At 39.9% G+C, this 23,228-nt stretch overlaps 1 protein-coding gene across 2 annotated transcripts in view; it reads left to right on the forward strand.

Annotated features, from left to right (window-relative positions):
• The first annotated feature begins 6,518 nt into the window (after window positions 1-6,518).
• ME2 (malic enzyme 2) overlaps window positions 6,519-23,228 on the forward strand; it is a 48,829-nt gene continuing 32,119 nt past the window's right edge. For both annotated transcript variants that reach the window (XR_009690812.1, XM_061131079.1), the window contains exons 1-3: window positions 6,519-6,648; window positions 14,652-14,771; window positions 21,157-21,290. Coding sequence is in view for 1 of the 2 variants with exons in the window: in XM_061131079.1 (XP_060987062.1) it covers window positions 14,664-14,771; window positions 21,157-21,290 (242 nt within the window). In the remaining variant the exon portion in view is untranslated. The remainder of the gene's footprint in view (window positions 6,649-14,651; window positions 14,772-21,156; window positions 21,291-23,228) is intronic.

Below are 23,228 nucleotides of genomic sequence, written 5' to 3' on the forward strand. Positions count from 1 at the left end.
ACCCCATAGATGGCAGCCCACCAGGCTCCCCCGTCCCTGGGATTCTCCAGGCAAGAACACTGGAGTGGGTTGCCATTTCCTTCTCCAATGCATGAAAGTGAAAAGTGAAAGGGAATTCGCTCAGTTGTGTCCAACTCTTAGCGACCCCATGGACTGCAGCCTACCAGGCTCCTCCGTCCATGGGATTTTCCAGGCAAAATCACTGTAGTATAATAAGTCCTCTTAAAGACAGGACTCAGTCTTAACAAATGGTGACATTTTGCTTATCTTGTTTCAACTATTACCATTTTTCTCCCTAGAACAACGTAAAGGAAATTCATGACAGTGTGATTATGTCATTTCATCTGTAAATACATACCTAAGAACAAACTTCTCCTTGAATTCACCCATGTGAAAAAATGCTTTATCTCCATATTATAAGGTAGACTCCATGAGGGTAAGCAGTGTATCTTTTTCATTCCCGTTTCCCAATTAGCTCATCTCAGAAGAAACTTTAAATATAATTAATTAATTAATTTTATTTTTTGGCTGCACCGGGTCTTCACTGCTGCTCAGGCTTTCTGTAGTTGCGGAGAGCAGGGCCTACTCTCTAGGTGCCATGTGCAGGCTTCTCATTGCGGAAGCCTCTTTTGTTGCAGAGCATGGGCTCTAGAGCCTGCGGGCTTCAGTAGTTGTGAGGAGCAAGTCTAGTTGCCTTGCGGCATGTGGGATCTTCCTGGACCAGGGATCGAACACGTGTCCCCTGAATTGGCAGGCAGATTCCCAACCACTGGACCAACAAGGAAGTCCTCACCAGAAACTTTTATAGACACACAAAATAAACTACACTCTGAGGATTGCTTAATGAATGCATGGCCTCAGACAGTGGTTCTTAAACTTGAGTATGTATCCAAATCAACAGGAGGACCTGGCAAAACAGATGCTGGTCTCCCACCACAGAGTTTCAGCTTCAGTGGGTCTAGGGTGGGGCTGTCTGCATGTCTAACAAGGTCCCAGGTGATGATGAGATGATGATCCAGAACCACGCTTTGAGAACTCTTTCATTAGAACAAAGAAGACGTCAGTAGTCTAAACCTGCCCACTAATTATTCAAACATTAATCATATGGGAGGACTTAGGAGGAATACAGGAAGAAATGATTTTTATAAATCCCCACTTTCATGAAGCTTATATTGGATGAAAAGTACTTTAAAAAGAAATGCAGGCGCAAGAACTATTAAGAAACACAGGAGCTGGGACTTCCCTGGTGGCCCAGTGGTTAAGAATCTGCCTTGTAGTGCAGGGGACACAGGTTCAATCCCTGGTCAGGGAACTAAGATCCCACATGCTGCATTGCAACACGGGTGGGAGCTGCAACTACTGAGCCCACACACCACAACTAGAGTGCCAGCACACCACAACAAAAGGTCCTACATGATGCAACAAAGATCCTGCCTGTTGCAACTAAGAGCTGAGGAAGTCAGATAAATAAATAAAAATAAATGTACTTTAAAAAAAAAAGAAACACAGGAGCTGAAGTCTCACATCAGAAGAGTCTTATGTAATTGGTATAGTGAAGGCAATGCATGGTTTGTTTTCAAGCTCTAAGTTAATCCCAGTGTGTATTTACGTACTATTACACCAGGGCTTGGGCTTCCCTGGTGACTCAGTGGTAAAAAAACCCCCACCTGCAATGCAGGAGATGCAGGTTGGATCCTTGGTCGGGAAGATCCCCAGGAAGAGGGCATGGCAACCCAGTATTTTTGCCTGGAGAATCCCATGAACAGAGGAGCCTGGTGAACTATAGTCCATTGGGTCACAAAGAGTCGGACACAACTGAAGAGTCTGAACATGCATGCACGCACACCAGGACTCATTGAAGAGATTAGAGTTTGAGTTACGAAAGAGATTTTAATAGTTTAAGTGGGGAGAGCCTTCCCATTTTCCAGGCTGGGGGTGGGGGTGCCATTAGTTCCAGATGCTCTTTCTGGTCTTTCCAAGACAGTGAACGGCACATAAAAATACTCAAAAGTATTCAGAGTGTACACAGCATAATCTGTTTCTCTCTTCCACTTATTAGTGGTACACTTGGGCAAGTCAACCTGTAACTTCTTTTGTAAAATGGGGATAATAATTATACCTACATCGTAGTGTTAAAACAATTAAGTCATTTTAATATATACACAGGGAGACTCAGAGCCATGCTTAGCAGATAGTGTTCAGTGAATAATTATTTATTGAGCATCATCTATATGACTGGCAGAGAGCCTGAGCGAGAATGCTTCACTTGTATCTGTATCCTTTTAAATTTACAAAGCCCTTGCTTGTTTTTCATCAGATTTCCTCCTTTCAAGGGCCTTTGATACAGGAAGGGGGAGTTTAATTTTGCTCACCTGACAGGAGAAAGATGTTGAGTGATTTTTCAAGAGTTTGATAGATAGAATCGTGTATTCAAACCTCCCAAAGAGTACTCTTTCTTTTGCTATAAATAAGCAAACCAAAAACAAAAAAATTGAAGAACTGAGGAATTTGTTCAACTTCTTTGCAGATATACCTTCCTACACACAAATACATGTTCACAGGGATCTCGGCCATCTTCTATCATTCCCAGATGATCCATAAATGGGATGTCTAATCTATCGATAATCTATAGTCCACTTGGAGTTGTATTTCTTTCAGCTGTATTTCCAGTCAAGGACTGTCAGCTCCTAACTCCATTTTCTGAAGAGAATTCTACTTTCAGAGAGGTCCTTTCATTCTCTCAAGGAAATTCAGAAAGTGGAAAACGTAAAACAAGTTTGAGTAAGAAAGTCTTCTTTTGCAACACACACATGCATACTGAAAGTTAATACAGCAACTAACATGTTTCTTTCATGTCATAGGAGATAGGTTACATATATTCTGCTTCTAGATAATGAAAGTATAGGAAAAAGACAGATGTAATTGGAAAACATGAGTAATCATTAACAGAGACATAAAATCTAAACTTCCAAACTTTCTCTGATGGTTTCTATTAGCATGGACCACCAAAAGATACAACTCCTGTAATACCATGGTTGTTATTCTGTAACATGTTGTTATTCTGTAGTACACTGTAATACAGTGGTTGTTATTTTGCAACCAGTGGGGAATTTTCTGTATGACTGCAAACAAATATGTGGAAACTCATTCCAACACTTTAAACACAACAGTCCTCTTAAGCTTTGAAAAACACTGTGCTCTTTTGAATTTACCTTTTTAGCCTCTATCCAACATTCTTGCTTGAATTGAGCCATTTCATCTGTAAGTGATGCTATTTTGATACAGTGACAGTTAAAGTGAGACACTAAGATGTCTCAGTTCAAATTTAAAAGGCTAAGTGCGATCACATACCACATCCCTCGGTCACCAGAAATAATATAAGCATACAAACAAATTTCAAGAATAGAATTATTTTTAAATGAATTTAAAGGTCCAGTATCTAATATAGTAGGTTAGTGGCACACAAAATCAAAGCAGTGATATTATCATTATTAATACAGTAATAAAAGTTTAATATTAATACAGTAGTAAATATTAATACAGTAGTAAAATAGCAACTTTAGATCTGGCAGCCTCAATTTGACCTAATGGGAATTAAGAGCTATCCTAAAGAAACAAGTATAAATTTAAAATAATATGACAAGATTTCTGTGTATTTTAACAGTAACTGGCAGATGTTATTGTTAGTCCAAACAACAGAAAACCTTATTTGAGGTTATTTATACAAGCAGAGGTTTATTTCACAGAATAAGGAATATGGAATAAGAATCAAGGCGGAATGTGGCTCAGTAATACTACTGGGGATCCAGGTGCTTTGATCCTGCCAATACACTTATAGGCCTTCATCTTCTTGCTTTTCATCCTATGGGCTGATAATGGGTGCCAGGACTTCAAACATTTCTGGGAAGAAGTGGGATGTGAAACAAAAGGTACAATTGAGTCTTTCTTAAAAACCCTTTCCTTCTTTAAAAAAAGCCTTTTCCAAAGTTCCATCCAACAGCATCCATGTATGTGACTCCAACAGGGTCCTCTTAGACCAGCACTGTCCAACTGAAATACAATGTAAACCACGAACTGGAGTTGTAAATGTAATTTTAAATTTTATGATAGCCATGTTACAGAAGTGAAAAGAAGGAGATGAAATTAACTTAATATATTTCACTTAACCCAAAATATCCAAGATATTATTTTGACATGTGATCAATATTTTAAAAATTGAGATATTTCACCTTTTTTTGGTACTGTTCTGGAACTCACTGTGTATCTTAACTTAGAGTTGCCATATTTCAAATGCTCAATAGCCATGTATCACTATACTGAGAGGAAGCCTCAAACCATTCCCCAAAGTGACTAAGGAGAAGAAGTGAATTGGGGTGGACCAGCAAAACAGCACTGTTTGCCTCTTTGACATTAACAGGTATTTCATTTACTAAAGAATGAGTTGATCTCAGTTTAACCAAAAGAAATCCCATCCATGATAAGCTCTCTGCAACCCTTCAATCTGGGATGATTCAACTGTAGGACGGACTACCTTTCAAAGACAAAATAATTTTACCTCTACTAATGAAGCATTTATAATGACACATAATTTTTAAATTTTCTGTATTCAGCTTGAAGCATCTTGATAGTTTCTTGCAAGCAGGGTTATTTGAGGTCATGCTTATTTTAAAAATACTTCTATTTATTTGTTTTTGGCTGTGCTGGGTCTTTCTTGCTGTGGGCAGGCTTTCTCTAGTTGCAGAGCGGGAGCTACTCTGTTGCAGTGCACAGGCTTCTCACTGTGGTAGCTCCTCTTGTGGAACACAGGCCCTGAACACGTGGGCTTTAGTAGTTGCAGTAGGCAGGCCCTGTAGTTGCGGTTCGCAGGCTTTAGAGAACCGGCTCAGTAACTGTGGCACACGGGCTTAGTTGCTCCGAGGCATGTGAAATCTTCCCAGAGCGGGGACAGAACTCGTGTCCCCTGCATTGGCAGGTGGGTTCTTACCCACTGCACCACCAGGGAAGTCCCATGTTTATTTCTAGTCTCTCTGTTCCAGCAGGGGTTATTATAGCAGCCATAGTTACCATTTATCCTCTAATTACTAGGAAATGGCAACCCACTCCAATATTCTTGTCTGGAGAACCCCATGACCAGACAAGCCTGGCGGGCTACAGTCCAGGGGGTTGCCAAGAGTCAGACATGACTGACTGCTAAGCACACACATTTTCCCCAACATGTCCCTCCCTTGGGTGCTCAGAGAGGCACTGCTTCTCCAAATTTTACAGAATCGTCAGTTTAGGAGGCAAGAATCCACTTTTCTCTACTTCTGCTCAATCTTCTCTATCCTACATTTCCATCACTTTATGTTCTCATTCCATCTGCCTTGCCTCTTCTTCACTCTTTACATCTTTAAATTTTTTATAACTACACTTTTAAAGCACGCAAACTCGATTACAGTAAAGCATTTTTGGTGACCACATTTTCTGAAGTAAGGATGAAGAACTATCCTCCAGTATCATAACCATGGGTGAATTATACATATATTAAGGTAGGGTCGTGCTGCTTTCACCATAACCATTTACGGTGCCAGTGCTTTTTTCTGAGACAGAATATTCGAATATCTACTTATGGGACTGTGATGACAGTAAATTCCCTGCGGGTCAAAAGTTGTGTCAGCCCATGGCTGATTCATGTGAATGTATGGCAAAAACCACTACAATATTGTAAAGTAATTAGCCTCCAATTAAAATAAACACATTAATTTACAAAAAAAAAAAAAAAAAGTTGTGTCAGTAAACATGGAGAGCAGCAAAGAATTTGGCAGAAGAGCAACTCGAAGGCAGACAAAAATTGCTCAAAAACATAAAGCTGTTCCTCAAGGACAGAGGCTTCACATTTCCCAGGCCCGCTTTCTTCCTCGTCTCCATTCTCCTGGCTGGCATCCTGCTCTTCGAATCTCTGCTTTCCTCTCCCTGCCTCCACAGGCAGTCCAGGAGCGGCCCACACGCCCAGCCTTCGTAGCTTCCCCGGTTCGGGTCCTGGTACCCGCCGACAGGTCCCACCCCGCCCCATCCTCGCCCGCGCCTGCGTAGAGCCTCTTCTCGCGCGAACGCGCGGCCATCTCCCCGACCGACCCCAGCGCCCGCCGCCGAGATGGGAAGCCTGCAGTTAGCCAGCCCCAGCTCTTTCCGTGGGGCGGCAGCTGTCCTCTGCGTGTCCGGACTCCTCCCACCCTACACGCCTGCGGGCTCACTCCTGGGGATCGGGCCCATAAAGGCACCGGCCAGGCCCCCAAACAGTTACCTCAGGCTACGGGGCAGAGGAAGGTCCTTGGAGGCTGGGACGCGGGCGCGCCGGCGGCGAAGCCCCGCCCCTTAAGGCTGGATTACTGCCTCCGCATTGGCCCGAGCGCCCGTCAGTCTCACCCCCTTCATGGGGCCGCGGCGGCGGTCCTCCCCGGTCCGTCTCCTCACTGCGCGGGTGTACTGGCTGCCTCGGCTCGAGTCCAGCAGAGCCGGCCGGTCGGAGCCTGAGCTGGCGCCGGCTCCCTCCGGGAAGCCTCGGGAAGAGGAGGGCCGTCCTCGACCGGAGCTGAGCATCGTCCGGGTGGCCTGCGGGGCCGCGGCCTCTCCGCCGGCAGCACCACCTGTCGCGGGGCCAGAAGCGGGGTAAGGGCGGCGCGCTGCTGGGGCCCCCGGGGCCGGGAGTTCCGGGATGCGAGCGGGCGCCGGCCTCCTCACCCCGGCGGGCGGAGCCGCGCGTTCGGCTCGCGAGGACCCGCTGGGCGGATGGGAGGGCGGGGTGGAGGGAAAGGAGCTCGCCGAGCCCGGGCTGAGAGCTCGGGGAGCGGTCGGGGAGCGGCGACACCCTCTCTGACCATGGACACCTCTTCCCTTGCGCACGGTTTAGGAACGCGACTTAACCGAGCGAGATTCGCTGGTCCCAGGGCGCCCCCCTTCCCGACCCGGAGAAAGGCCCGGTGGCCTCCGTAGCGAGAGCATCTCTTCTACCCTTTATTCCTGCTCCCTTTAAAGACCGATTTTGTGGCTGTGTATCCCTTTGTCAAATAGTTCTCATTTTCTGCAGGGATGGATTAATGGCAGGAGTTAGACACTGTGTGTGTGTGTGTGTTTGGATCGTTTCCTCGCTTTAAAGGAAGTTTGTCGCAGGCTAGAAAGTTCTAAGATCGGAACGATTCTGACCATGTGAAATGACATCTGTGGACTAGGACTGGCAGGTGTCTCTTTGACGCAGGTGATAGCCATTTCTGCTTGTGTGATTTTACACAGTGAGGTCCTGGATTTGATTTTCTTGGTTCCGAAGATAATTCTAGAAAATTTCCTTTGCCATTTGGTGAGAAGAAACTTAATCCAAATAACGAATCTCAACAGAAGTGCTTCCTTATAGAGCACGTTCTCTCATATGTTTATCTTCTTAATGTTTATGGCAATCACTTCAAAACAAAACAGTTGATAGCACTGTAATTTGTTTCAGTGTTGCAATCGATAACAATGGAAGCAAGTATTGTTACTTAGAGGCCGGAGCGCTGTTTCCTGCAAGAATTATCTCAAAATAATGCCCTGAGGTCGTTATTCTATTATCTCCGGTTTAGAAAGGAAGGGAAGCTGGTGGCTCAGTGGTAAAGAAGCTACCTGCCGATGCACGACCGCAGGAGACACAGGTGCCATCTCTGGCTCCGGAAGATTCCCTGGAGGAGGAAATGGCAACCCACTCCAGTATTCCTTCTTGGAGAATCCCATGGACAGAGGAACCTGGTGGACTCCTGTCTGTGGGGTCACAAAGAGTCCGACGCGACTGAGCATGCATGCTTTACAAAGGAAGATTAGGAAGATTAAGTAACTTGCCCAAGATCTCAGGTTTTAAGTGGCAAAGCCTGGATTCAAACTCAGGCAGTCTAACTTAATAGCTTCAGCCTCCTCTTCACCTTGTATGCTCCTTAAACATTGTTCATGTTGTGAAGCCAATTGCAGTGTTGTGCTCCTAAGTTTTGATCTTTAGTTCCAAGTTTTCTGGATATTAAAGAAGAAATAGTCGTTTCTTTACCCCTCCCCATATATACACACACAAATGCTAGGTAAATATATATTGTGTAACTACTATACCTAGTTAAGTTACATGTTTTATTACATGGTTGCAGAAATAAAGGAAAAAAAAGTTTAGCAATTTTCTTCTAGTAGTGGAGCTTTAAATAGTCAACTTTGAGCACTGCTTTGTAACCTCTATCTGATTCTTTTATGGTAGCAATAAAGACTTGAAAGTTAAGCATAGAGGGAAGAAATGCTGATACATCTTTACCATATGTTGGAGAAAATGCTGGGCTATGCTTTTGTAGAAGTTTTACATTCTCTTGAGAATTAAAACTTCTTCCTCAATGGTAGTGGTTTAATTGATAAGTCGTGTCTGACTCTTGCGACCCTATAGACTGTAGCCTGCCAGGCTCCTTGGTCCTTGAGATTTCCCAAGCAAGAATACTGGAGTGGCTTGCCATTTCCTTCTCCAGGGGATCTTCCCAACCCAGGGATTGAACACAGGTCTCCTACATTGCTGGTGTATTCTCTACCACCTGAGCCACCTGATAGTTATTCTTGCTCAGTAGTTGCTCCTAAAAAAGAACTGCTTATAGGTTTCACTCTTACTAGGTGTTTATGTATAATGCTTGTGTCTTTCAATATATTTGTTATGAAAACACTTTAAAAGGAAATACCTGTTTACCACTTGAGAATATCTTTTGTAAATTAACTCTTACTGTGAAGCTGTTTGTGCATAAATTGTATTTAATTTCATATAAAAAATAAGCTATTTTAAACTGCATTACATTTTATATCAAACTAAAATTATAATCTGTTTTGATGAATTTCAGGCCACCTCAACAACCATATTTTAAAAAATAACACTAAAATGTGTAGGCGTTTACTAAGGATCAATATTGGAGAAAATTTATACTAAATATCAAAGTTACTCCACATTTGATTTAATGAGATGGTAACCATTTTATTAAAAGCTAACTATTCGAAAGTAACCATTTTGATTATTATACCTGCCTATTACACCTGTTCTGATCAATATATACAAATTTTTAAAGTTATGAAAAATATATTGATTATGTAGATATTGTTTATGATAACATTTGATATTTGCCTGGATCTGTATGCTATCCAAATTCTCATTCTTGACCTAATGATTTCATTTGAAATTGTTTAAATAAATGTTAGCCATGATTATCCTCATAGCCTCATGTTTTTAAAGTTATATAGGGTTCTTTTTTTAGACAAATTTTTATTGAGCTATCGTTAATATGCAAACTTTGTAGCCTCTTAAAATGCATTTCACTTTGGAAGATGATTCAGAAACAGCCTTTTAGAAGGCACCTTTTGACCTCCTTAGTTTATTACTACTAGTAACAATAACATGTAAATAAATAACATAGAATACTTAGAGGGCACTGTGATAAGCATCTTACATGGATTATATAATTTTAATCTTAAAATGGCTCTATTTAGTAGGTCCTGTTGTTTATCATCCCTGTTTGACTGATGAGATAACTGCAGCTCGAGGAGACTGAGACTTAACTGTGACCTAGTCAGGATCCTGGAGCTAGTAGTGTCTTAGGGGCAAAGCTAGAATTTCAGTCCTGTGGTTTGATTGTAGAGCTTACTTTCGACCACTCTGCCAGATTGCCTGGATGTGGATCTTACTGAATGAACCAAGTGAAGTGGTCAAGCTCTTTATGGTGATGATAAAGCTCTAAGGGGTTGATACTGCTGCCGCTGTTTAGTCGCTCAGTCGTGGCTGACTCTTTGTAACCCCACGGACTGTAGCCTGCTAGGCTCCTCTGTCCATGGAATTCTCCAGGCAAGAATACTGGAGTGGGTTGCCATTCCCTTCTCCAGGGGATCTTCCTGACCCAGGGATCGAACTTGGGTCTCCTGTACTGCAGTCAGATTCTTTACAGTCTGAGCCACGTGGGAAGCCTTGAGGACTTGATACTGTATTTAAATATCATCATAACTGCACGCAGCTGTTTAATAGGTTCCCTTCCCTTCCCTATTTTGTTGAGAAAAGTGAGACCTTCAAGTTAGGGGTTCCCAGACTTTTGGACTTCATCAGCAAGTTTTAAAAAAAAAAAAGAGGAAGAAGTGTGTGTGTAGGTGGGCAATTCGGATCAGATGTAAGATCCCCAACTTTTAATTCCGTCGACGTTATGGACCTTTTTTAGAACTACTGCAATCTACCATCCCCATCCTTTAAAAAGAAAGTTTTTTTGGTTTTTTTTTAACCACCAAAAAAGGAGGAAGATGGTAATTACAACATGAAAACAGACAATAAATTTAGTGTTGTGAAAAACTATATCGTCCCAGTTTTTCTCATTTGGTTATAGGTCAGTGAAAATGTGTTCCAGACTGACACCAATTCAGAGACCATTTGGGAATGCTTGGGTGACACAATGATTCCAGACTGGTAATTAGCTGAGTCCAGATTCCGACTGACTGCAGAGCTTATGCTCACTACACCTGGTCACGAGGAGGAGAGAGGGTGTGCTCAGTTGTGTCCGCCTCTTTTCGACCGCCTGGGCTGTACCCGCCCAGGCTTCTCTGTCCGTGAAATTTTCCTGGCAAGAATACTGGAGCAGGTTGCCAATTCCTACTTAAGGGGATCTTCCTGACCCGGAGTCTCCAGCCTTGTCAAGCGAATTCTTGACCACTGCACCATGACTTCGCTCCAGTTGAGGTCTCCATTTCATTGAACTTCTGCTTTCTACCCCTAGCTCGGGAGCTGGGGAGAGGAATCTTCAGCAGTCAGTGACCTAGCAGTTTCAGTCCCAGTCAGGTTTAGAAACAGCACGCAGAGTGTGGACTCCTGCCCCCCTCCCCCGCCCCCCGCAAGGCAAGGTGAATGACACACCAGAGGAAGAAACCACAGGCACACCTCAACATCCAGGAAACTCCCTTAGAGTAGTAAGCAGCTTGATTTTTCATATTTATTCAAAATGGGAAGCCCTACCTTCTTTTGTTTCCTGTTTTTGCTTCACTCATTTCTACAGTTCTTTCATCCTATCTTATAATATGAGGAGTTCGGGTGTGCGTTTTCCCCCTTTTATCTTGTTGCCTCCAGCTGGTATTAAGCCTACTGTCTGTCTCTCTCTCTCCTTAGTCCTTGGTTCTATTTTTGGCAGAAATGGGATTTTCTCCTTAAATTGCTTTTAAAGACATTATTAAAGTTACTTTTATTTTTTATTTTACTGTCACTTAGTAATAAAGTAATAATTTGAGTGTTATGACACCACTCTACAAGTCTTATACTTCACTGCATCTGTTCTCTCATTTGATCATTACAGTTATCTATGGGGTAGATTTGACAGGTTAGTCTTTATTTTACAGAATAAATTCAGTATTTGATGTAAGCAAATTTTTAGCCAGGAACTGAAGATAGAAGATTTTATGTCAGAATGTTGATCTTAAGTACTGAAAGGAAAAACTCTTGTTTCTTCCTACTCGCAGGCTCAGTTCTTGTGGCCACCAAGTGTGTTTTTTCCCCACATCCGGAAGTTCTCACCTTCTAGGCAGAAGGTGTGCTTCAGCTGAATTCTAACACTCTCTACCTGGAGATAGCTTCCAAGACGCACTTCAGAAAGACTGCCCTCACTTCAGATGCCAATCAAAAGTCCCAGGTTTTGACCCATACTTCTGACCAACTGGCTGTAGATCAGGGCTTCCCACACCCCCCTCCTCAGGTTAGATAGTTTGCTCTCCTGGCTCACAGAACTCAGACACTTTATTTTCAATTACTGGTGTATTATAAAGGGATACATTACAGGAACAGATGGATGGAAAAGATACATAGGTCTGGGTATTGGGGCTGGATTCAGGAGGGCATGGTGCTTCTTTGTCCTCTGGGCTTGTCAACCCCGAACACCTAGATGTGTTCACCAACCTGAAAGCTCATCACCTCTCCTTGTTCAAAAGTCTTTATGTATCTTCATCTCTGTTGGTCCCACTCCTTTTCCCTAGGGACCTGGAGTAGTACTGCAAAGTTTCCACTCTAATAATTACTTGGTCTTTCTGGTGATCAGCTCTGTTCTGAGGTTATCTAGTGGGCTCATCCTAAGTGAGTTCAGTAGCATAAACTCAGGTGTAGTCAAAAGGGTCTCCCTATGAATAGCAAAAGATACTCCTGTCACTCAAAATTCCGGTGGCTTTTAGGAGCTCTGTGCCAAGAACTGGGGACCAAGACCAAATATATTTTATTATACCTGTGGTATGACAAAATGTTTCTTTTTTTTTCAGATAGTCTTTGATTTTAAATTAAAAAGTTTTTCAAACTCTATTTTAGATTTGCCTCTGTCACCACTAGACTACAATACTAATCCAGTCTTTTGGTACCAAAGTTTTAATTGTGAAAGATAATGCTTTCTCTCCTGGAAGACCCACTGAAACATGATCAGCGCTACAGTTTCAATTTCTGTCTTTTCAAAATTTATTTTGAAATAATTTGAAAGACTTGGTTGTATACATTATATTTCATTATACTTCATTAATTCTTCACTGTGTATTTTTAGAACAGGGATACCTTTAAATATGGTTATCGAACTCAGAAAGTTTTAAATTATACAATACTTATAAAATTATAGTATATTTTCCAATTATGCCAGTTATCCCCAATCATGTCTTTGATAGCATTTTTTGGGATCAGATTTTGCATTTAGGTGTCTTGTCTTTTTAGTCTTCTTTGAATTGTAGTTGCTTAGTGTTTTTCATGACATGAACATTTTTGAAGAAAACTTGTCAGTTATTTTATGGTATATCTCTCATGATTTTTAAAATTACCGTTATTGAAATATATTTGACGTAAAACACTGTGAAAGTTTAAGAGGTACAACATATTAATCTGATACATTTATATATTGTAATATTGCCGTTGTGCTGATAATTAGCCACTCTGCATGTTACATAATTATAATTTATTTTCAATGATTGGAATAATTAAGCTCTAGTCTCCTTGCAAGTTTGATTGTAATACAGTATTGTTGCCTGTGTTCACCAGGCATTAGATCTCTAGGACTTCTCTCTTACAACTCTTGTTGGAAGAGTCCGACGTTTGTACCTTTAAACAACGTCTATCCTGTCCCTTAACCTCATTCCCATCTCTCATGATTCTTGATCATTTAGATTGCTTGTTTCTGCAGCCATATTTAGATACCACATTTATATAAAATATCCAGACTAGGTGAACTCAATACAGAAGGCAGATTGGTGGTTGCAGGCACTGGGATAGTGGGGAACACACCCGCTTAATGGGTGTGATATTTCCTTCTGGGGTGATAAAAATGTTTAGGAACTAGATAGAGGTGGTTGTGCAATATTATGGATTTTCTAAATCCCTCTGAATTGTACATTGTATGTGATGTGAATTTCTGCTCCCTAAAAATTAACTTAAAATCCTAATGTAGATGATTTTGCTGCACCCCCATATATAGCCTGGATTTCTTCACAAATAGAAATTCCATTAAAAGCTGTTGCATAGAGGTTTCCCTGGTGGCTCAGTGATAAAGAATCCGCCTGCCAATGCAAGAGACACAGGTTTGATCCCTGGTCTGGGAAGATCCCACATGCCGCAAGGCAGCTCAGCCTGTGCGCCACAACTGTTGAGCCCGTGCTGTAGAGCCCAGGAGCCGAAAGTGCTGAAGCCCGAACCCTCTAGAGCCTGTGCTTCACAACAGGAGAAGCCGCCGCAGAGAGAAAGAAGCTCGTGCACTGCAGCTGGAGGGTAGCCCCTGCCCACCGTACCCAGAGAAAAGCCTGTGCAGCAGCGAAGATCCAGCACAGCCAAATAAATAAAACCATGTTAAAAAGATGTTGTGTGATAATTAGGATGGTTTGTGATGATGAAAGAAATGAGCATTGTAAATTGATTTTTAGTGGAAGAATTGACACACAGAAGAATCTTTTATATATTCTCATCAGTAAATATTTAACATTTAATGTATTATGTAGTTTTCTATTTTGAAAAATTCCCATAATGTTTGTGATGAATGTGAAAGGACAAAAACATGTTCTCTAGCCAATTTGCGTGATTTTAAAATAGTCAGTGATAGGTTTTCTAGAAACAAAAATCACTTTAGTACATTGAATTTAAATATTGACTATATTAGTACCTTAAAACTTGAAGTCTAGATTAAGAATCAGTTTCTCTTCCTCTGAATGTATATATACCAGGCTTTTTTCTGTTATTTACTTTTCTACCTTCAACCTAAACTCTCCTACACCTGTTTACATTGAACTTACTTCCATGTAAACACTCACTGTTTAGATGTTTCATACCCTGCCACCCTTGTGTGAATTAGAGAAAGGGTAAATATTTGGCTCACTGTAGTAGGTAAGATGTAAAGAGTAGCAATGATTATTGTCATTGAAGGACTTCAGCTGTTGTCAGAAGAAATAAATCTTTGCCTTCACCCTGTTGCTTATTCTTTTATAATCCCTTCTATCTATAGAAACATAAATGTATATTGAAAAATGTCTTCATTTGTGGAAAGTGAAGCTTTCTAAATCTGCTTTTGAAAACTCATCCCTGATATACCTACAGTTCTATAATAGGTTTCTCATTATCTTTTTTTTTTTCTCATTATTTTTATTTGCTTTGTTTTTCCCAGGTGAGAAAAAAGATGTTGTCCAGGTTTAAAATAGTTGCCACTCCTTGTGCTCTGGCATGCCGCCATTTGCACACAAAAGAGAAAGGCAAGCCACTTATGCTGAACCCGAGAACAAACAAGGTTAGTAACATTAACACTATCATGCGTTTTCTCTCTTCCTGGTAAAGGTTTGATATATTTTAGACAGATATAGTACGAAAGATTTGTATTGTGTGGCTTTATACTAAAACTATTCGGAAGTGGGTTTGTTTTTTTTTCCCTACATGAACTTTTCTCTTTTCAGGGTTGCTTTATACCTTCCAAATTTCACCCTCTCAATTTCTACCACCTAAAAAGAGTTGACTTTATTTCCTAGTTCTAGCTTAAAAAAAACACCAAGAATAGCAGATTGGTCAAGACTTTTGGCCAGCTGCAGTATATTTAGATTGACTTCATTTAGTCATTTTATTGCTTTTATAAATAAATGAATAAATGTTCTATAATTTCCTAATCCCTGATGGATCATTCATTCTCACTGTACTTGGAGGGAAAGAAATAAAAGAGGCCTTTTCTTTTCTTCCTACTATGCTTACCTACACAATGAAGAGTCTAGTTAAGGGATTTTTATCAATATTGTGTTTGAAGGAAGATAACTCAGGATCAGCTGAAGGGGGTACACTTCTACTTTGTAAATCAGAAGGGCATTGTCGTTGTGTCGGTGAGCAGAAGATAGGATTGGTGAAACAAGTGGCGATGGAAGACAGAAAAGAGTAGAAGGGCAGGTGAGAGGAAAGTTGTTTCTGCTTTCAGGGCAAACATTTTAGACTATGTCACATTCACGTACTAACACCAGGCAAGCAAATTTAAGAATTTTATCAACTTTTAACATAAATGCTCAATACATAAAATTATTTATTTAATAATCATTTTGATTTCTCCTGCGCATTATAAATAAAATGGTTTTGAGTGTCCCTTAAATCTAGGGACAGAGATAGGCAGTAAAACCTTGTGTGGCCAACTCATTTATCTTTAGCAATAGGATAAGCATTTTTAAATGAACTACATAGTTCATTTAAAACTACATAAAAACTCAGGGGTTTTAACCCCTTTACGTTTCCCAGTCTTAGATAAAATCTTATAAGGAGGAACATGACACACAAAGAATTTAGTGATTTGACTTTTTTTTTCTCATTCTAAAGGTTCAACAATTTTATAGGTATTTTTCAAAGAACCAACTTTTGGTTTAATTTTTAATTTTTCAATTATTTTTTTCTATTTTCTATTTATTTTCATTCTAATCTTTATTATTTCCTTCCTTTTTGCTTCAGGTTTAGTTTGTTCTCCTCCCCCGCCACCCAGTTTCTTAAAGTGAAAGATTAAAAAATTGATTTGAGATCATTCTACTTCTTTCAGCTACATCTACAGCTACAAATTTCCATCTTAACATTATTTTCACTGTATTCTATAAGCTTTGGTGTGTGTGTTTTAATTCATCTTAAGGTATATTCTAATTTGCCTGTGCTTTCTTCTCTGCCCAGTTGGTTTTTTTTAGGAGGGTGTTAAGATTCTCCAAATATCCGTTTATTTTTAATTTCTAATCTTGTTACATTGTGGTTGGAGATCATACTTCAGAAGACTTAAAACCTTTTAAATTTATTGAGACTTGTTATACGGCCTGACAAAGGGTCTGTCCTGGAGAACATTCCTTGTACAGATGAAAAGAATGTGTATCCTTCTGATGATGGAGCATCTGCTGGGTCTAGTTGCTTTATGATGCTCTTCAAGTCTTCTTTTCCTTGTTGATTTTCTGTCTAGTTGTCTTCTCTGTTATTTAAACTGAGATATTGACATTTTCAGCTTGTTGAATTATCTTTCTCCCTAATTCTGTCAGTTTTTGCTTCACATATTTTGGCCCTCTTTTGTTATCTAACAAAGTATGTTTATATACTTAATGGAGTGTATCTTCTTAACTGGAGTGACCCTTTCAGCAAAAGGCCCTCCTCTAGTAATGTTTGTTTCAAAGTCTATCTTCTCTGTTACTAAGGTACCTCTTCCAGCTCTGTTTTGGTTACTTTTGGCATCCTGAATCTTTTTCCATTCTTTTACTTTACACCTATTTGTATCTTTGAATCAACATGTGTCTCTTGCAGTCAGCATGTAATTGGATCATGTTACTTTATCAGTTCTGCCAGTCCTTTTAATTTTAGAATTTCATCCATCTACATTAATATAATGTCTAGTAGGGTATGATTTATGTCTGCTATTTTGCTGTTTGTTTTAAAAGTCTAATGTGGTTTCTGTTCCTCTCTGTCTTCCATTGTTCCCTTCGCTTGTGTTAAATATTTTCCATTATACTATTTAAATTCCCTTGTCTTTTACTGCCTATTTCTGAGTTATTTTCTCAGTGGTTTGCCCTGGGAACTACAGTTACCATCTTTATCACAGTCTAGTTCAGTTTGATACTAGTTTAATTAAATAGTACCCCAGAACTTTGCTCCTGTAGAGGTCTATCTCCTTTTGTGCTGCTTTTTTGTACAAATTATATTTTATACATTGCATGACCATCAACACAGGTTTATAGTTATTATATTATGTAATTGTCTTTTAAATTGAGTAAGAGGAAGAAACCTACAAAAAATATATTTACACTGTTTTTTTTTTATTATGTAGTCATCTTGTCCATGTTCTTTATTTCTTTGCATAGATTTGAGTTACTGTCTAGTGTATTCCATTTAGGCCTGAAGGATTCCCTTCAGTATTTCTTGTGAGACAGGTCTGTTAACAATGGATTCTCTGTTTTTATTTATCTGGGAATGTCTTAGTTTCTTCATTTTTGAAGGGTAGTTTTGTAGAATTGGGAAGTTCTTGGTTGACAGTTGATTTTTCCTTCAGCACTGCCTATGGCTTCCATGGTTTCTGATAAGAAATTAGCTGTTAATCTTTTTGAGAATCCCTGCATGTGATGAGTCACTTCTCTTTGCTTTCGGATTCCTCCTTTTGTCTTTGGCTTTTGACAGTTTGAATAGGATGTGTCTGGGGTAGACCTCTTTGTGTTTTTCTTGATTGGCGCTATTGGGCTTCTTGAATGTGTGGATTAATGATGCTCATCAAATTTGGGAAGTTTTTGGTCATTGTGTTTTTTTCAATTATTCTTTATCCTTTTCTCTCCTCACCTCTGGTACTCCTGTTATGTTTATGTTGGCACTCTTGATGGTGCCTCTGAGGTCTGTTCATATTTATTCCTTATTTTTCCTTTCTCAGACTGGATTATCTCAGTTGACCAATGTTTAATTTTTTTTCTTCCACCACTCACATCTGCTTGTTGAACCTCTTTAATGAAATATTTATTTCAGTTGTATATCAATTAGAGAATTTGTTTGGTTCCTTTCTGTAGCTTCTCTGCTTATCAATATTCTCTGGTTAGTGGGATGTTATTCTCATACTTCCCATAGTTTGTTAGACAATGGTGATTTTTAGTCTTTTTGATACATTTAGAGTAACTTTTTTCTTTTTTTTTTAGTTGCAGTATAATTGATTTACAGTGTTTCAAGTGTATAGCAAAGTAATTCATGTTATACATACATATATGTACTTTTTCAAATTCTTTTTCCTTATAGTTCCCTGTGCTATACAGTATGTCCTTGTTGTTTATCTGCTTTGTATATAGCAGTGTGTTAATTCCAACTTATCCCTCCCCTAGAACAACTGATTAAAAGTGTTTGTCTAGTAAGTACAATATTTGGACTTCCTCACGGGCAATTTCAATTAACTGCCCTGTTTTCTTATATACGAGTCAGACTTCGTGTGTTTTTTGTTTGTTTGCCTTTTTGATTTTTTATTGAAATAGTCATTCCTCCCAGGGTTTGTAGTGTTGCTGTTGTCTATTTAGTATCATTTCTGAATTCTTTCTTCTTGTTATATTTGCCTACTGAAATCTCTGCTTTGTTAACGTCATAATCAGCAAATGATTAAGCAGAAACTTAAATACCTGGAACCATTCTTTGCCAAGGAGCTCTGTGTATCTGTGGGGGTGTGCTGTTAATTTTCTTTCTTGCATTCTCAGTTGTGTCCAACTCTTTGCAACCACATGGACTGTAGCCTTCCAGACTTCTCTGTCTGTGGGACTTCATTAAGGCAAGGAGAGCATACCCCAAGGAGACTTCTCCAGGGGATTTTCCCGACCCAGGGATGAGACCAGTGACTCTTGCATCTCCTGCCTTGGTAAACAGATTCTTTACCACTTGAGCTACCTGGGAATCCTGGGGCGTTCCTTTAGTACTCAGCTAAGCAGGTTACAGGGCTTCCCAGGTGGCGCTGGAGGTAAAGAATTCACCTGCCAATGCAGGAGACAAGCAGGTTCGATCCTTGGATTGGGAGGATCCCCTGGAGGAGGGCATGGCAACCCACTCCAATATTCTTGCCTGGAGAATCCCATGGACAGAGGAGCCTGGCGGGCTACAGTCCGTGGGGTCACACAGAGTTGGATGCCACTGAGGTGACTTAGCACAGCACAGAAGCAGTTTACAACTTTGTGTCAGCCTTCACTTCCTGTTTACACAGGGCCTCAAGGCTAGCCAGAGGTCTCTCAAGTCTTTCCTGGACATGCTTACAGCTGTGCATATGATCGTCTAGGTTCTTAAGAATATGTCTCAGCTTTTCAAAAATCCCCCTGAACTTTTCAGTTTCCCTTTTCAGTTTTTTGGTTAACCTGTTGTTTGCCCCAGATGTTATCTACTGCCTTGGGGAGATGGTGTGTTAAATAATTACCTCTGATTGTTTACATCAGACTGTTCTGGGGGCTGGGAGAGAAGGCTGTTCACACTGCCTGAGCTGCAAGTCAGGTCAAATAAAGACAGCCTTGCCAATAGGGTCTTCACGTCAAACAATGACAGTTACCTGGATACTGGGCTTTAGAAGAATCTCCAACCCTTTCTGCCTTTCTCCAGTGACAGCCAAGCCCTAATTTTCAAAGTGACTGCTTCACAGTGTTTGCTTTTTCAAGGTTACTGTGGAGCTGGGGAGGGGAGAATAGGAAGAAGGAAAGTTAAAATGCTATGAAGCTTTCTGTTCTTACTGAAACTCAGGAGTTTTTCTTGAATAAATGCTCTCCAATTGCTGAAACCTTTGATTAATTTCCAGAATTGTGAACTTTTGGCCAGGGTTCTTGTTGCTTTTATGGAGGAAAATACTTTTTTAGAATCCTTACTCTGGCATTTTTACTGACATCTTTTTGATAACAAAAAATTTAACCCATAGCTGAATAACAGAAATTGGAAAAGAGTTTATTACATTGGTTAATTTTTCTTAAGTATAATTTCTTCTTCCCTCCTCCCTCTGTTCAGCCTCATTCCTGTCTAGTCATGGTAGCCTCTTAGTTTGGTTTGTATTCTTTCAAACTGTCTGTTGCTTTCATTAATATGTGCATGCATCTGTATGTAACATGTAGTTTATGGGGGTTTTCTAAACACAATAATAGGGAGTTTTGTTTTGATTTTTCAACTTAACTTTTTTCCCTAACTGTATCTGGCAGGTCTTTCCACTCTACACTTAAAGGTATATGTTTAACTGTATGGAAGTATCATAGGTTCATAACTCTTCCATAATTGATGGACTTTTAGTTTGTAATAGACAAGAGAACTAGAAACAGTGCTACAACTAATCTCTTCATATGTACTTCTTTGTTTATGAATATTTCTCTAGAATAGGTAGAAGTAGAATTGCTATATGTGCATTCAAGATAGGGAAGCAATCTAAGTGTCCATCAACAGATGAATGGATAAAGAAGATATTTATACACACACACACACACACATGATGGAATAGCACTCAGCCATAAGAAAAGAATGAAATTCTGCCATTTGCAACAGTATGGATTGACCTAGAGTATTATGCTTAGTGAAGTAAGTCAGACAAAGACAAATACTGTATGATATCACTTATGTGTGGAATCTAAAAAATAAAACAAGTAAATGGATATAACAAAAGAGAAAGACTCACAGATATTGAGGACAGATTAGTGGTTACCAGTAAGAAGAGGCAAGGGGAGAGGGACATGGTAGGGATACAGAATTAAGAGATACAACTACTTTGTATAAAATAAATAAGCTGCAAGGATATATTGTACAGCACAGGGAAATATAGTCATTGTTTTATAATAATTTTAAATGGAGTTTAAAAAAATTGAATCACTGTTGTATACTGGAAACTAACATATTGTAAGTCAATTATACTTCAGTTAAAAAAATAAAATATGTGCATTACAAAAAAAATCTAAGAATACTTTAAAATTGGCTTTCAAAAAGCCTAGAGCTGTTTATAGTCCCAGCAATGGTATGAGAGTAATTCTTTTACTATATTCTCACCAGTACTAGATATGATCAATCTTACAAATTTTTGAAAGTCGGGGCCAAAATGTTATCTGGCTGATCTTTTTAAGTTTATGTTTAAATTACATTTGGTAGGTTGCATTACATTTACTACCCCTGTAATTAATAATTTTTAATTCTTTAATTTTTTTCCTTTTTAGGGGATGGCGTTCACATTACAGGAAAGACAAATGCTTGGTCTTCAAGGACTTCTACCTCCCAAAATAGAGACACAAGATATTCAAGCCTTACGGTTCCATAGAAACGTGAAAAAGTTGAATGGCCCTTTGGAAAAGTGAGAGTTGATTAGATGTTTAGATTTTTTTTAATTGATGTTTTGATCAGAAAAATTGGGAGTACTATTATGATGGCATGAGAAATAAGTCTCATAATGAAACTTGTATTTTAGTTGATTTATTTTATAATGATTATATTTCCTTCACTTCAGTGAATAATTCCCTTATTTTCACTGTAGTAAAACTCAGCAGGAATCAGTTTTTTATAGTTAAAACCACAGAGCTTTAAGGTTTGAATTGAATGGTAGAAGCATACACCTATTCTGTTCAGCTTTTATTGATCATCTACTTTGTGTGCTGTTGCTAGCCACTGAGGATATAAAGTGAGTAATAGATAGGGTGGCCATATAATATATCATCCAATCCAGGACACTTTGGGGAGTGAAAAAGAGGTAAATGAAACTGTCACAGGCAAACTGGAATGTATGGCCACCCTGGTAACTCACAGCCTGCCTTCCAGGAGCTCATCCATAGAGAGTTACACTATGGCTGTCATTGTAGCTGCACTGCAGTGTGCAGGACAGCGAGGAAGAGGGATGCCTTCTGCAGCCTGGGAAAGCACTTCCTGGAGGAAGTGATGCCTTAGTTGAGTTTGAAACACTATGTTACAGGGAGCAGGCAAAATGAGGAAGAAGGGCAGGGTATTGTGGGTAAAGGGACCAGTTTGACTATAGGACTAAAATATTCATTTGGTTTGTAAAGTATAGGAGATTATTGGCTATTGGTGACAAGTGAGACTGGTTTCTTTGACTGTCAGATGAGTAGGTGAAGGAGAGTGATGAGTGAGGGACTGTACACACACACACACACATATACATACATACACATGTGTGTGTGCTGTGCTTAATCACTCAGTCATGTCCAGTTCTTTGTGTGACCCCATGGACTGTAGCCCACCAGGCTCCTCTGTTCATAGGATTATCTAGGCAAGAATACTGGAGTGGGTAGCCATTCCTTCTCCAGAGGAATCTTCCCAACCCCAGTCTTCTACATTCCTGGAATCTTTACTGTCTGAGCCACCAGGAAAGAGCATATACGTACGTACATACATACATACATATGTACGTGTGTGTGTTTCGTCTCTCACTCATCACGGAGGGGAGAGAAAGTAAAAAAGTGGCATGAGGGTCACACAGGGAGCAGGGTGTTATGGGACCTGAAAATCAGAAAATCTAAAGTGTATGTATATGTGGTGGGGGACGGGGATGACTGAAAAAGACCCCAGAGAGTGTGCCACCTCAGCTGCATTTGGAGAGCACGAGTAGAGAGGCCTCTGCCTGGATAGAGGGTGTTCCAGGCAGCGGGTGCGTTGTCATGTGCTGCAGTGCCAAGGTGAGTGTTCTGGAGCAAGTTCATCACAAAGACGAGGCTGCAAAGTAGTCAGGGAAGTCTCCTTAACTATTTTAAGAGCTTAAGCCTATTAAACTGGTGTTTGAAAGCCATTCAAGGAGAATAGAACTGATCAGACATATATTTTTAAGAGAATAGATTGGAACAGGAGAAGAAAGTTGTGTGTGTAGAGACTTGTTAGAAAGGGAGGAAACAACTGTGTGAAAGGTGTTTAGCAAATAGTCTCTGTAGGACCTGTGAGTTTATTAGGTTGGGGTGGGGGAGGGAGGGAGAGGAAGAATTCAGGAATGGACTCCAGATGGATTCCCATTTGATCAGATGGTAGCAGGAGGAGAAACAAATGAGGGGAAAAAAACGAGTCTATTTTATATTTAATTCAAGGTGATAACTGATTTTTCAGCCCAACATCTCCCTGTTTTCTAAACTTTATTCTTTAAAAGCTGTTATTTATAGGTTTATATGAATTAACCATTGCCTCCTTTATGCTACTTCTGTGTGCTATAATAGACTTAAAATGCTTCTAAGTTTCCTGGATTATAAACCCCACGAGAACAGGGGCACTTCTTACATCTTTGGAGTTTACAATC

Source organism: Dama dama, chromosome 27, assembly GCF_033118175.1.
Source record: "Dama dama isolate Ldn47 chromosome 27, ASM3311817v1, whole genome shotgun sequence".
NCBI lineage: Eukaryota > Metazoa > Chordata > Mammalia > Artiodactyla > Cervidae > Dama > Dama dama.